General features: G+C 55.2%; 1 protein-coding gene across 1 annotated transcript; it reads left to right on the top strand.

The window, feature by feature from the left end:
* The first annotated feature begins 9,798 nt into the window (after positions 1–9,798).
* HPS6 (HPS6 biogenesis of lysosomal organelles complex 2 subunit 3) lies at positions 9,799–12,509 on the top strand. Its single transcript, XM_038758287.1, has one exon. It carries the CDS (start codon positions 9,827–9,829, stop codon positions 12,257–12,259), a length of 2,433 nt encoding a protein of 810 aa, XP_038614215.1. The 5' UTR covers positions 9,799–9,826; the 3' UTR covers positions 12,260–12,509.
* Positions 12,510–12,895: the final 386 nt, after the last annotated feature.

Here is a 12,895-nt window from a genome sequence, read left to right as displayed (position 1 = left end):
GTGGGCAGAGCACTGCTCTAAGTGCTTGGGAAGTACTACTAATAATAATGATGGCATTTATTAAGCGCTTACTATGTGCAAAGCACTGTTCTAAGCGCTGGGGAGGTTACAAGGTCAATCAATCAATCAATCGTATTTATTGAGCGCTTACTGTGGGCAGAGCACTGGACTAAGCGCTTGGGAAGTACAAATTGGCAACATATAGAGACAGTCCCTACCCAACAGTGGGCTCACAGTCTAAAAGACAGTCGTATTTATTGAGCGCTTACTGTGGGCAGAGCACTGCTCTAAGTGCTTGGGAAGTACTACTAATAATAATGATGGCATTTATTAAGCGCTTACTATGTGCAAAGCACTGTTCTAAGCGCTGGGGAGGTTACAAGGTCAATCAATCAATCAATCGTATTTATTGAGCGCTTACTGTGGGCAGAGCACTGGACTAAGCGCTTGGGAAGTACAAATTGGCAACATATAGAGACAGTCCCTACCCAACAGTGGGCTCACAGTCTAAAAGACAGTCGTATTTATTGAGCGCTTACTGTGGGCAGAGCACTGCTCTAAGCGCTTGGGAAGTACTACTAATAATAATGATGGCATTTATTAAGCGCTTACTATGTGCAAAGCACTGTTCTAAGCGCTGGGGAGGTTACAAGGTCAATCAATCAATCAATCGTATTTATTGAGCGCTTACTGTGTGCAGAGCACTGGACTAAGCGCTTGGGAAGTACAAATTGGCAACATCTAGAGACAGTCCCTACCCAACAGTGGGCTCACAGTCTAAAAGACAGTCGTATTTATTGAGCACTTACTGTGGGCAGAGCACTGCTCTAAGTGCTTGGGAAGTACTACTAATAATAATGATGGCATTTATTAAGCGCTTACTATGTGCAAAGCACTGTTCTAAGCGCTGGGGAGGCTACAAGGTCAATCAATCAATCAATCATATTCATTGAGCGCTTACTGTGGGCAGAGCACTGGACTAAGCGCTTGGGAAGTAATAATAATAATAATAATGGCATTTATTAAGCACTTACTATATGCAAAGCACTGTTCTAAGCGCTAGGGAGGTTAGAAGGTGAATCAATCTCCTCCTAGACTATCAGCCCACTGTTGGGTAGGGACTGTCTCTATATGTTGCCAACTTGTACTTCCCAAGCGCTTAGTCCAGTGCTCTTCCCACAGTAAGCGCTCAATAAATACGATCGATTGAATCAATCAATCAATCGTACTTATTGAGCGCTTACTGTGGGCAGAGCACTGCACTAAGCGCTTGGGAAGTAATAATAGCATTTATTAAGCGCTTACTATGTGCAAAGCACTGTTCTAAGCGCTGGGGAGGTTACAAGGTCAATCAATCAATCAATCGTATTTATTGAGCGCTTACTGTGGGCAGAGCACTGCACTAAACGCTTGGGAAGTAATAATAATAATAATAATGGAATTTATTAAGCGCTTACTATGTGCAAAGCACTGTTCTAAGCACTGGGGAGGTTACAAGGTGAATCAATCTCCTCCTAGACTGTGAGCCCACTGTTGGGTAGGGACTGTCTCTAGATGTTGCCAACTTGTACTTCCCAAGCGCTTAGTACAGTGCTCTGCACACAGTAAGCACTCAATAAATACGATTGATTGATTGATCAGAACAAACAGAATTAAAGCTATATGCACATCATTGCCAAAATAAATAGAGCAGTAAATATGTACAAGTAAAATAGAGTAGTAAATCTGTACAAATATATACAAGTGCTGTGGGGAGGGGAAGGAGGTAGGACAGAAGGATGGGGAGGAGGAGAGGAAAAAGGGGGCTCAGTGTGGGAAGGCCTCCTGGAGGAGGTGAGCTCTCAGTAGGGCTTTGAAGGGAGGAAGAGAGCAAGCTTGGTGGATATGTGGAGGGAGGGCATTCTAGACCAGGGGGAGGACGTGGGCCTGGGGTCGACGGCGGGACAGGCGAGGACGAGGCCCAGTGAGGAGGTGAGCAGCGGCAGAGGAGCGGAGGGTGCGGGGTGGGCTGGAGAAGGAGAGAAGGGAGGTGAGGTAGGAGGGGGCGAGGGGATGGAGAGCCTTGAAGCCCAGAGTGAGGAGTTTCTGCTTGATTAGTAGGTTGACAGGCAGCCACTGGAGATTTTTGAGGAGGGGAGTAACATGCCCAGAGCATTTCTGCACAAAGATGATCCGGGCAGCAGAGTGGAGTATAGACTGAAGTGGGGAGAGACAGGAGGATGGGAGATCAGAGAGGAGGCTGATGCAGTAATCCAGTCGGGATAGGATGAGATACATCCTATGACATACTTCAAGGCCCTGCTGAGAGCTCACCTCCTCCAGGAGGCCTTCCCAGACTGAGCCCCTTCCTTCCTCTCCCCCTCGTCCCCCTCTCCATCCCCCCGTCTTACCTCCTTCCCTTCCCCACAGCACCTGTATATATGTATATATGGTTGTACATATTTATTACTCTATTTATTTATTTATTTTACTTGTACATATCTATCCTATTTATTTTATTTTGTTGGTATGTTTGGTTTTGTTCTCTGTCTCCCCCTTTTAGACTGTGAGCCCACTGTTGGGTAGGGACTGTCTCTATGTGTTGCCAATTTGTACTTCCCAAGCGCTTAGTACAGTGCTCTGCACATAGTAAGCGCTCAATAAATACGATTGATGATGATGATGATACTAAATTTGTTTCCTATATCTTGGCTAGATTGTAAGCTGCCACAGGGCTGGGATTGTGCCTAGCCATTATACTGTACTCTGCCAAGCGCTCTGCACACAGTATGCACTCAATAAATGTCACTGATTGATTTGCAGGGGAGGTATTTGTTAAGTGCTTACTATGTGTCAAGCACTGGGTAGATACAAGTTAATCAGGTTGAACACAGTCCCTGTCCCACATGGGGCTCTTGGTGACATAACCTCTCCTCACAGTATACCCGACTTGCTTGAATTCACCCCAGCACTTAGTATACTTCTCGTGGCACACAGTAAGCACACAACAAATTCCACATTCATCCGACTCTCCCAATTCCCTAGCTGCAACACAGTACGGGTGGCATCCGAGATGGTTTCCTAATATCTTTCCTGACGCTGCACTTTCTAGCCATGATCTGGCTTTCCGACAGAAGAAGGAATTCTAATAAAGGATTTGAAAACTAACTGCGTAATTATTTTTCTACCCCAGACTTAAACGGTTTTTTTTTCCTTGGGGTCCATCTAATTCCACTGAATCTTTTCATAAATGTTAAAATCATATTGGGAGACCTTGATGGGGAGGAACAGGAAAAGGAAGAACTGATTATAGATCTGGAAACATTAGCTTTCACTCAAGACTAGGGCCATTCCATCCAAACATTTGGGGGACTAAATGAAGATGTGGGGGCGAGAGGAGGTTGTGATCTAGGGACAGAGCACAGGCCTGGGAGCCAGAAGGACCTGGTTTCTAACACCAGCTCTGCCACTTGTCTGCTATGTGACCTTGGGCATGTCACTTCACTTCTCCGAGCTTCAGTTTACCTCCTTTGTGAAATGGGGATTACACTGGGAGCCTCACTGTAGGATACGGACTGGGTCATCATCATCATCATCATCAATCGTATTTATTGAGCGCTCTGTGCAGAGCACTGTACTAAGAGCTTGGGAAGTACAAGTTGGCAACAAACAGAGTCAGTCCCTACCCAACAGTGGGCTCACCTGATTAGCTTGTCTCTACCCCAGGACTTAGAACAGTGTCCGGCACATGGTAAGCGCTTAACAAATACCATTAGGAAAAAAATAGGGATTAAAGGTCGAGGCCTGGGAGCAGTTATTTGTGAGCCCCACGTGGGACAACCTGATCACCTTGTAACCTCCCCAGTGCTTAGAACAGTGCCTTGCACGTAGTAAGCACTTAATAAATGCCATTATTATTATTATTATTATTATTATTATTATTAAACTCTTAGGGGCTGCTGGGACAGTTGTTCTACAGGGGGCCAGCTGCTCAGAATGAGCCTCTGCCACTTCTGGGCTGCAGCTCTGAAAATCAACCAATCACACTTAGTCGAGTGCCCTGAAAGTCTCCTCTGCCTAAGGAGACGGAGATGAATGGGGAGAGACTGTATATATATATATATATGTTTGTACATATTTATTACTCTATTTATTTATTTATTTTATTTGTACGTATCTATTCTATTTATTTTATTTTGTTAGTATGTTTGGTTTTGTTCTCTGTCTCCCCCTTTTAGACTGTGAGCCCACTGTTGGGTAGGGACTGTCTCTATATGTTGCCAATTTGTACTTCCCAAGCGCTTAGTACAGTGCTCTGCACATAGTAAGCGCTCAATAAATACGATTGATGATGATGATGATGATGATGAGAGACGCTGGGAGAACTGAAACAAAGACTCAGGCCTCCAGAGCAGTCGCTCCAAACCAGAGATGTACTGCAGACATAAAAGTGCCAACACTAATCTGGAAGTGGGCACCAGTACCCTCAGCAGAGTCAGAGGCTAGCCTGCCTACTACTCATCTTTGTAGACTATCAGACTAGTTTGAAAAAACATTCCCTAATATATTTCAGCAAGGTTGTGAACTCCTGAAGGGCAGGGATCGTGTCTACTAAAAACTGGGAGGGGGCGTCCCGGGACTCCATAGACCAGGCGGCCGAGACGGAAGGGCACAACGGGCATCAGCCGGGCACAGCGTGGCTCAGTGGAAAGAGCGGGGGCTTTGGAGTCAGAGGTCATGGGTTCAAATCCCAGCTCTGCCACTTGTCTGCTGTGTGACCTTGGGCAAGTCACTTAAATTCTCTGTGCCTCAGTTCCCTCATCTGTAAAATGGAGATTAAGACCGTGAGCCCCCATTGCTGGGTAGGGACCGCCTCTATATGTTGCCGACTTGTACTTCCCAAGCGCTTAGTACCGTGCTCTGCACACAGTAAGTGCTCAATAAATACGACTGAATGAATGAATGAATGTGGGACAACCTGATTACTTTGTATCTACCAGGCGCTTAGAACAGTGCTTGGCACATAGTAAGCGCTTAACAAATCCCACCATTATTATTACTATTACTAATTCTATTGAATCAATCCTATTCATTGACCACTTACTGTGTGCAGAGTACTGTACTAAGTGCTTGGGAGAGTACAATATAACAGACCATTCCTTGCCCACAACAACCTTACAGTCAAGAGGGACTGTATTTTTAACCCATACTGAACTTTTTCGGGTGCTTAGTACTTAATAGGTTCTTAATAAAATCTTTTGCTTGATTCAATTGGCACTCTTTGGATTCCCCTGCACCTTCAGCTCCCTCGATATCCATTCAGCATTGAAATTTTCATAGCCTTCCTTAGCATGCCTACTTTCTCCAACTTGTAATCTACTACTACTGTAACTTCGCCCCACCTAAAATTGAAAGGTCCTTGAGGATAGGGGTCACATCTGCTAATTTTATTGTAGCCTCCAAAGGCTTAGCATAGTGTTCTGCCCAGAATAGACCTCAATAAATACTCTTGATTGATCATTCAGGGCTGATGGATGCCTATCCTATCTTTGGGGTTAGAGGCCCCACAGCTGCCTTTAACCCAGTGTTTAATCACCCTGGAAAGGGTGATTTACATCTATTAAGACTCCCTTGGTCACAATAATCAGTGGTATTTTTAAAGCATTCACTATGTACCAAGCACTGTACTTTGCACCGGGGTAGATGTTTGATAATTAGGTCTGACAGAGTCCCTGACCCACACCAGGCTCACAGTCTGAGGAGAACATATTTCATCCCCATTTTACAGATAAGAAAACTGAGGCCCAAAAAAGTTAAGTGGCAGCCTAAGGTCACCCTAGAGCCAGGATTAGAACCCAGGTCCCCTGACACATGCCCGTTCCACTAAGTCATAAAATCTATCCTTTTTTTATTGTGTTTGTTAAACTCTTACTGTGTGTCAGGCACTGTACTAAGCACCGGCGTAGATGCAAGCTAATTATTTTGGGCCCAGTCCATGTCCCACGTGAGGCTCACAGTTTCAATTCCCATTTTAAAGATGCAGTAACTGAGGCACAGAGAAGTTAAGTGATTTGCTCACGGTCACACAACAGACAAGTGGCAGAGGCAGAATTAGAACACAGGTCCTTCTGACTCCCAGCCCCGCGCTTTACCCATTATGCCACCCCAGCGCTTAGTACAGTGCCCGGTGCACACAGTAAGCACTTAATACCGCAATAAATTATAAAACAGGGCAGGGTAGTGGTGAGTGCGGGTGGCTAGGCATCCTGAGGTCATATTCCAGCCTCTGTCAGCCCATTCAGAGAGACTTTAGGCCCAGCCTGAATGGTGGAAGTTTGAAAAACACTGAGAAGGAAATTTCTGAGTCGCTATTTCTTCTCTTTCGTAGCTTATGATAAGATGGAGGGCAGGAGGGGGGGCCTTCCGTCTTGGGGGGAGGAAACCTGCAAATACCAGGCCCTGGCAAGCCCATCTCATTTCCTCTTAAATCTGCTAGATCTTGCCTGCCCTTTCACAGGCTGGCAATTTGCCAAAGCAGTGGGCGACCGAAGATCCAGCTCAACTCTTTGCCCTCAGCTCAAGTTCAGGCAAGAACGGCCCAGGCTGCGTTTCTGGACTTTGTGTTCTTTCCAGAGAGTCTCCTCTGACTCCAGGGCCACCCTGCCACCGAGATTTCTCCTACTTGTTTCAGATCACCTTTCTCCAGTTGGGATTCCAGGCATCTTTTTTCTTTATGGCACTTGTTAAACACTTACCAGTCAACATATTAAGCTCTGGGGTAGTTGAAAGATAATCAGGTTGGACGGAGTCCCTGTCCTACATAGAGTACGCAGTCTAAATCAGTGGGAGGAGGGACTGTGTCCTGAAAAAGAGGAAACTGGAGGACACAAAGAGGGAGGCTGTCAGGCCGGAGGGGGAGACTGAGGCCCGGAGAGGGCTTAGGCTTAAAGGGATGACAGTGAGAGACAGGTCATTGTGGGCAGGGAATGTGTCTGTTTGTTGTTGTACTCTCCCAAGTGCTTAGTACAGTGCTTTGCACACAGTAAGCGCTCAATAAATACGATTGAATTAAAGGGGAATCGAAGTCTGATCCCCAAGAGGAGGGAAGGCTGAGACCCGGAAGGGAGGCAGGCAAGGAGGTTGAAACCCCGGAGGGCCGATGAGCCCGGCCCAAGCTGGAAAGTACCTGGATGCTCCCAGCGAGCAAAGCGTACGAGGACGCACCTGGGGAGAATAAAAATAATAATAATAAGGATATTTGTTAAGCACTTACTATGTGCCAGGTACTGTACTAAGCACTGGAATGGGTACAAGCAAATTGGGTTGGACGACGTGGGGCTCACGGTCTCAATCCCCGTTTTATGGATGAGGAAGCAGCATGGCCTAGTGGATAAGAGCACGGGCTTGGGAATCAGACGGTCGTGGGTTCTAATCCCAGCTCCTCCACTTGTCTGCTGTGTGGCCTTGGGCAAGCCACTTCGCTTCTCTGTGCCTCAGTCTCCTCATCTGTAAAATGGGGTTTAAGTCTGTGAGCCCCGTGTGGGACAGGGACTGTGTCCAACCCAACTATCTCACCTCTACCCCAGCGCTTAGAACAGTGCCTGGCACATAGTACGTGCTTAAGAGATACCATCATCATCATCATCAACTGAGGCCCATCATCATATAAACGAATAAGTTATGGACACATAAATCAGTGCCGTGGAGCTGAAGAGGGGCGGTGGGGCGGGATGAGAAGCCGTGACCTTCTGAACCACAGGCCCAGGCTCGATCCACTAGGCCGTGAGGGGGTGCCGAAACGCCTTAATCAATCAATCGTATTTATTGAGCGCTTACTTTGTGCAGAGCGCTGTACTAAGCGTTTGGGAAGTACAAGTTGACAACATATAGAGACAGTCCCTACCCAACAGTGGGCTCCCCATTTAGTCCTAGAAGAAGTCCCCCTTTTCCTCAGCTCCTCCTCCCCTCCCCATCATCTCGACTCTCCCTCTCCTCTATCCCCCCCGCCCACATTACTTATGTGTATATATGCACACATCTATAACTCTATTTACCTATATTATTGCCTGTTTACTTGTTTTGATGTGTATATATCCATAATTCTATTTATTTCTGTTGATTCCTGTTCACTTGTTTGGATGTCTGTCTCCCCCCTTCTAGACTGCAAGCCCGGTGTGGGCAGGGCTGGTCTCTGTCTTGTTGAATTGTACTTCCCAAGCGCTTAGCCCAGCGCTCTGCACACAGTAAGCACTCAATGAATAGGGCTGAATGAATGTAAATCAGTGCCGTGGAGCTGAAGTGGGGCTGTGGGGTGGGATGAGAAGCGGAGACCTTCTGACCCACAGGACCAGGGCAGCTCGATCCACTAGGCCGTGAGGGGGTGTGAGGGGGTGTGAGGGGGTGTGAGGGGGTGTGAGGGAGAGTAAGGGAGTGTAAGGGGGAGTGAGGGGATCTGAGGAGGTGTGAGGGAGGGAGAGTAAGGGGGAGTGAGGGGATCTGAGGAGGTGTGAGGGAGGGAGAGTGAGGGGGAGTGAGGGGGAGAGGGGGGTGTGAGGGGATCTAAGGGGGTGTGAGGGAGAGTGAGGGGGAGTGAGGGGGAGGGGGTGTGTGAGGGGATCTGAGGGGGTGTGAGTGTGAGGGAGAGAGGGGGAGAGGGGGGTGTGAGGGGGCGTGAGAGGGTGTGAGAGGGAGTGAGGGGATTGTGAGGGGGAGTAAGGAAGTGTGAGGGGGAGAGAGGGGCTTATGAAGGGGAGTGAGGGGGTGTGAGGGGGTGTGAGAGGGAGTGAGAGGGTGTATGGAAGTGCAAGGGGGAGAGAGGAAGTTATGAAGGGGAGTGAGGGGGAGTGAGGGGGTGTATGGAAGTGTGAGGGGGAGAGAGGGGGTTGTGAAGGGGAGTGAGGGGGAGTGAGGGGGAGTTAGGGGGTGTATGGAAGTGTGAGGGGGAGAGAGGAGGTTGTGAAGGGGAGTGAGGGGGAGTGAGGGGGTGTATAGAAGTGTGGGGGGAGAGAGGGGGTTGTGAAGGGGAGTGAGGGAGAGTGAGAAGGAGTGAGGGGATGTGAGGGGGTGTATGGAAGTGTAAGGGGGAGAGAGGGGGGTTGTGAAGGGGAGTGAGGGGGAGTGAGAAGAAGTGAGGGGGTGTGAGGGGGAGAGGGGGTTATGAAGGGAAGTGAGGGGGTGTGAGGGGGTGTATGGAAGTGCGAGGGGGAGAGAGGGAGTTATGAAGGGGAGCGAGGGGGAGTGAGGGGACGTGAGGGGGAGTGAGGGGGTGTATGGAAGTGTGGGGGGAAGGGGGTTGTGAAAGGGAGTGAGGGAGAGTGAGAAGGAGTGAGGGGACGTGAGGGGGTTGTGAGGGGGAGTGAAGGGGTGTGAGGGGGGGAGAGAGGGGGTTGTGAAGGGGAGTGAGGGGATGTGAGGGGGAGTGAAGGGGTGCATGGAAGTGTGAGGGGAGAAGGGGGTTGTGAAGGGGAGTGAGGGGGAGTGAGAAGGAGTGAAGGGGTGTGAGGAAGTGTGAGGGGGAGAGAGGGGGTATGAAGGAGTGTGAGGGGGAGGGAGAAGGAGTGAGGGGACGTGAGGTGGAATGAGGAGGTGTGAGGAAGTGTGAGGGGGAGAGAGGGATGTGCGGCATCGGGTACCGTTTGGGGTCCGCCGGCTGCCCCGAGCGGCCGCGTGTCGGGAGGGGCGGGCCCGGGGGCGGATCCGGGGCGGGCTCCGTCAGGCCCCGCGGCCCAGCTCATCGGCCGGGGACGGAAGCACCGGCCTCTCCTCCGAGCGCCGCTCCCGGCCCGCCGGGCCCCGAGGCGGGGACGGACCGACGGGCCGGACCGAGGGGCGGCCGGCGCCCCCCGCCATGAACCGGGCCGGGACCCTCCGCCTGCTGTGGGACCTGAGCGAGGCGGGCCGCCTCCGACAGCTGCTGCTGGGGGACGAGGAGGAGGCGGCGGCGGCGGAGGGTGGTGGGCGGCGGGGGTCCCGGCCGCGGGTCCGGGCCAGCCCCGACGGCCGCTTCGTGCTGCTGCTGCGGCCCCCGCCCGGCCCGGCCCCGCAGCTGCTGCTGCTGCCCGTTGGCGGGGAGCGGGCCTGGCCGCCGCTGGAGCGGGCCTGGACAACGCCGGGCCGGCCCTCGCCGCTGGACGCCCTGTTCCTGGCGGGGACGGGGACGGGGACGGGGACGGGAGGGGGTCCGGCCCGTCTGGTCCTGCTGTGGGAGAGCGGGCGGGCCGAGCTGTGGCGGGCCGAGCCCTCGGGGGGCTGGGGCCCGCCGCACCCGCTCCACCTGAGCCCCGACGGGGGCCGGGCCCGCCTGCTGTCCGCCACCGGGCTCGGGGACGGCCTGGTGTGGTGCGAGGAGAGGCCCGGCCCCGGGCCCGGGCCCGACCCCTTCGCCTTCCGCGTCTGCACGTGCAGGCTGGAGTCCGGGCCGTCGGGCGTCCAGCTGGGGCCCGCCCAAGTCCTGCTGCACGGTTGCCCCCCATTCCAGGTGCTCGCCTCCCCCCGGGACGTCTTCCTGGTGCCCACCCGTGCCACCTGGCCGGGCCTCGCCCACCTGCTCCTCGTCTGGTGCCCCGCCCAAGGCCGGGTCACCGTGGCCTCCCCGGGCCGCCCCCTGGTCCACGCGCAGAGCCTGACCCCCGGCCCCGCCGACTTCGGGGAGCTGCTGCTGGGGGCCCCCGGGATGCTGTCCGGCGGGGCCGCCCAACCCGCCCTCACCTGCGCCATCACCCGAGGCCGGGGCGAGCTGCTGCTGCTGAGCCCCTGCGGGACCGTACGTCTGGTCCGGAGGGACGGCGGGAGCCGGACCGTCTGCACCCTGGCCGGCGGGGCCCCCGGCCCGGACGTCCCGGTGGAGCTGCGCACCTTCGGCACCACGCTGGCCTGCGCCCTGGGCTCCAGCCTGCAGCTGGTGGACCTGGGCAGCGGGCGCCTGCTGGAGAGGAAGGTGCTGCGGACCGACCGCGTCCACCTGCTGGAGGCCCCCGCCGGGGAGGAGGGCCTCCGCCTGCTGTCCCCCGCCGGCCTCTTCCAGGTCTGCTGGGCAGAGGACACAGGCCACCCGGCCCCCGAGGACCTGGTCTTCGAGGAGGCCTGCGGCTACTACCAGCGGCGCAGCCTGCGGGACGCCCGGCCGACGGTGGAGGACCTCAGGCGGGGAGGCGTCTTCCGGGCCCCCGCGACCCTGGCCACCGTCCTGCGGGGCTGGCCGGCCCCGGCCAAGCTGCTGGCGGCCCTGAGGGCCGAGCTGCGGGACTACCGCGGCCTGGAGCGGCTCAAGGGCCAGGTGGCGGCCGGCGGCGGCGGCGGCGGCGGGGACGGGGCCTACGCCAAGCTGGCGGAGCAGGAGCTGGGCCGGCTGCTGCGGGCGGAGCCCGGCCCGGACAACCTGGCCCAGCTCAACGCCGTCTTCACCGCCCTCCCCGCCGCCGCCTGGGCGGCCGCCCGGCACCTCCTGCAGCTGCGGATGGACGCAGCCGGCCGGCTGGGCTCCCCGGCCCCCCGGGAGCTGTGGAAGAAGGTGCTGGCGGGCCGTCCCGCGGGCGGCGGGGTCCCCCAGAACGGGGCCCTGCCCCTCTTTGAACTCCTGTGCCGCTCCCTGGGCCGGCTCAAGCCCCAGTGGCTGCCGCCCTTCGTGCAGCTGGCCCAGCGGCAGCAGGGGCCGGCCTTGGTGGGCGGGGAGGGGCCCGGGCCGCCCCTGTACCGCCGGGCCCTGGCCGTCGTGGAGAGGCTACCGGGCGAGGTGGCGGAGGCCCTGGAGGTGGAGCTGCTGCTGGGCAGCGGGCGGCCCAAGGCCGTGCTCCAGGCCGTGGGGCAGCTGATCCGCGAGAGGCGCTGGACGCGGGTACTGGATGCGGCCCAGAGACTCTCCCCGCCCAGCCCGCTGCTCCGCAGGGAGATCTTCACCATCCTGCTGGCCGAGTTCGCCCGGCACCGCCAGCTGGACCCGCAGCTGCCCCGCCTGTGCCAGCTCTGCCCCCCGGACGTCTCGGCCTCCGACATCCTCCTCCTGCTGCAGGGTCACTTGCCGCCCCAAGAGGCCCCGCCGGCCCCCTTCCCCAGCCCCGGCACCTCCCCGCTGACCCTGGGGCTGCTGAAGCCGCTCCTGGAGCGGGCGGCCGGGCCGGGCCCGCCGGAACAGCCGGAGGGGCTGTACTCCGACGTGCTGGGAGACCCCACGGAACCCCCACCCACCCCGCCCCGGGGACCGGTGCCCGGAGCCCCAGGCCGGCCCGACCTGCCGCCCGGGACTCCCGCGGGCCCCAGCCTCCACCCGGCTGACACAGGCTGAGATGGAGAGGGGCCCGGAGCGGAGTCGGCCGCGACAGATGGAGCAGACAGAATCAGCCCCGCTCCGTATCCGTGCCCTCTGCTCCCTCCTTCCTCCCACTAGGAGACAGACACAGCCAGGGCATCCTGGTCAGACAGCAGGTGTAAGTCCGAGGAGGTGGTGGAGCTAGGGGAGCCGGGGGGCACCACCAATGTGCAATACTTCTCTCTCCTTGGAAGGGGGATTTTTAAATACAGTCGAGGGAGTTCGGCGTGTCTGTGTGTTTGCCAGGAGCCTGCTGGGAATGGCAAGGGCATGCTGGATTTTCCACTGTGGGGAGGGGTTCATCAGGACTGGATGGGCTCCCCCCCCCTGCCGGGAATCTTTGGGGAGAGAAGCAGTGTGACTCATACTTATTTGCATCCCTCCTTCTCTCCTTCCACTCCAGACGCAGGGCCCAGTGCAGTGCCGTCTCCTGAAACTGTAGCTCTCCCCAGCTGCTTCCATCCTGGGTCCCCGAGGTGTGGCACCCACCCCAACACACTTAGGCCCCTCAGCACCACTGCTCTCCCCACGTTTTTGTCTGGAGCGCCTTACCCCAACTTCCTATTTTTCAGACCCGTTCTTAGTTTCTGTGGAATTTCCCCATTTGTAGTG

This window comes from Tachyglossus aculeatus, chromosome 16 (assembly GCF_015852505.1).
Source record: "Tachyglossus aculeatus isolate mTacAcu1 chromosome 16, mTacAcu1.pri, whole genome shotgun sequence".
Taxonomy (NCBI): Eukaryota; Metazoa; Chordata; class Mammalia; order Monotremata; family Tachyglossidae; genus Tachyglossus; species Tachyglossus aculeatus.
The sequence above is the reverse complement of the archived record's forward strand: the minus strand, read 5'-3'. Positions and strand labels throughout refer to the sequence as shown.

What these genes read in the sequence shown, in the direction of transcription:
- HPS6 (XM_038758287.1), top strand. Translation starts at nt 9,827, where the DNA reads ATGAACCGGGCCGGGACCCTCCGCCTGCTGTGGGACCTGAGCGAGGCG.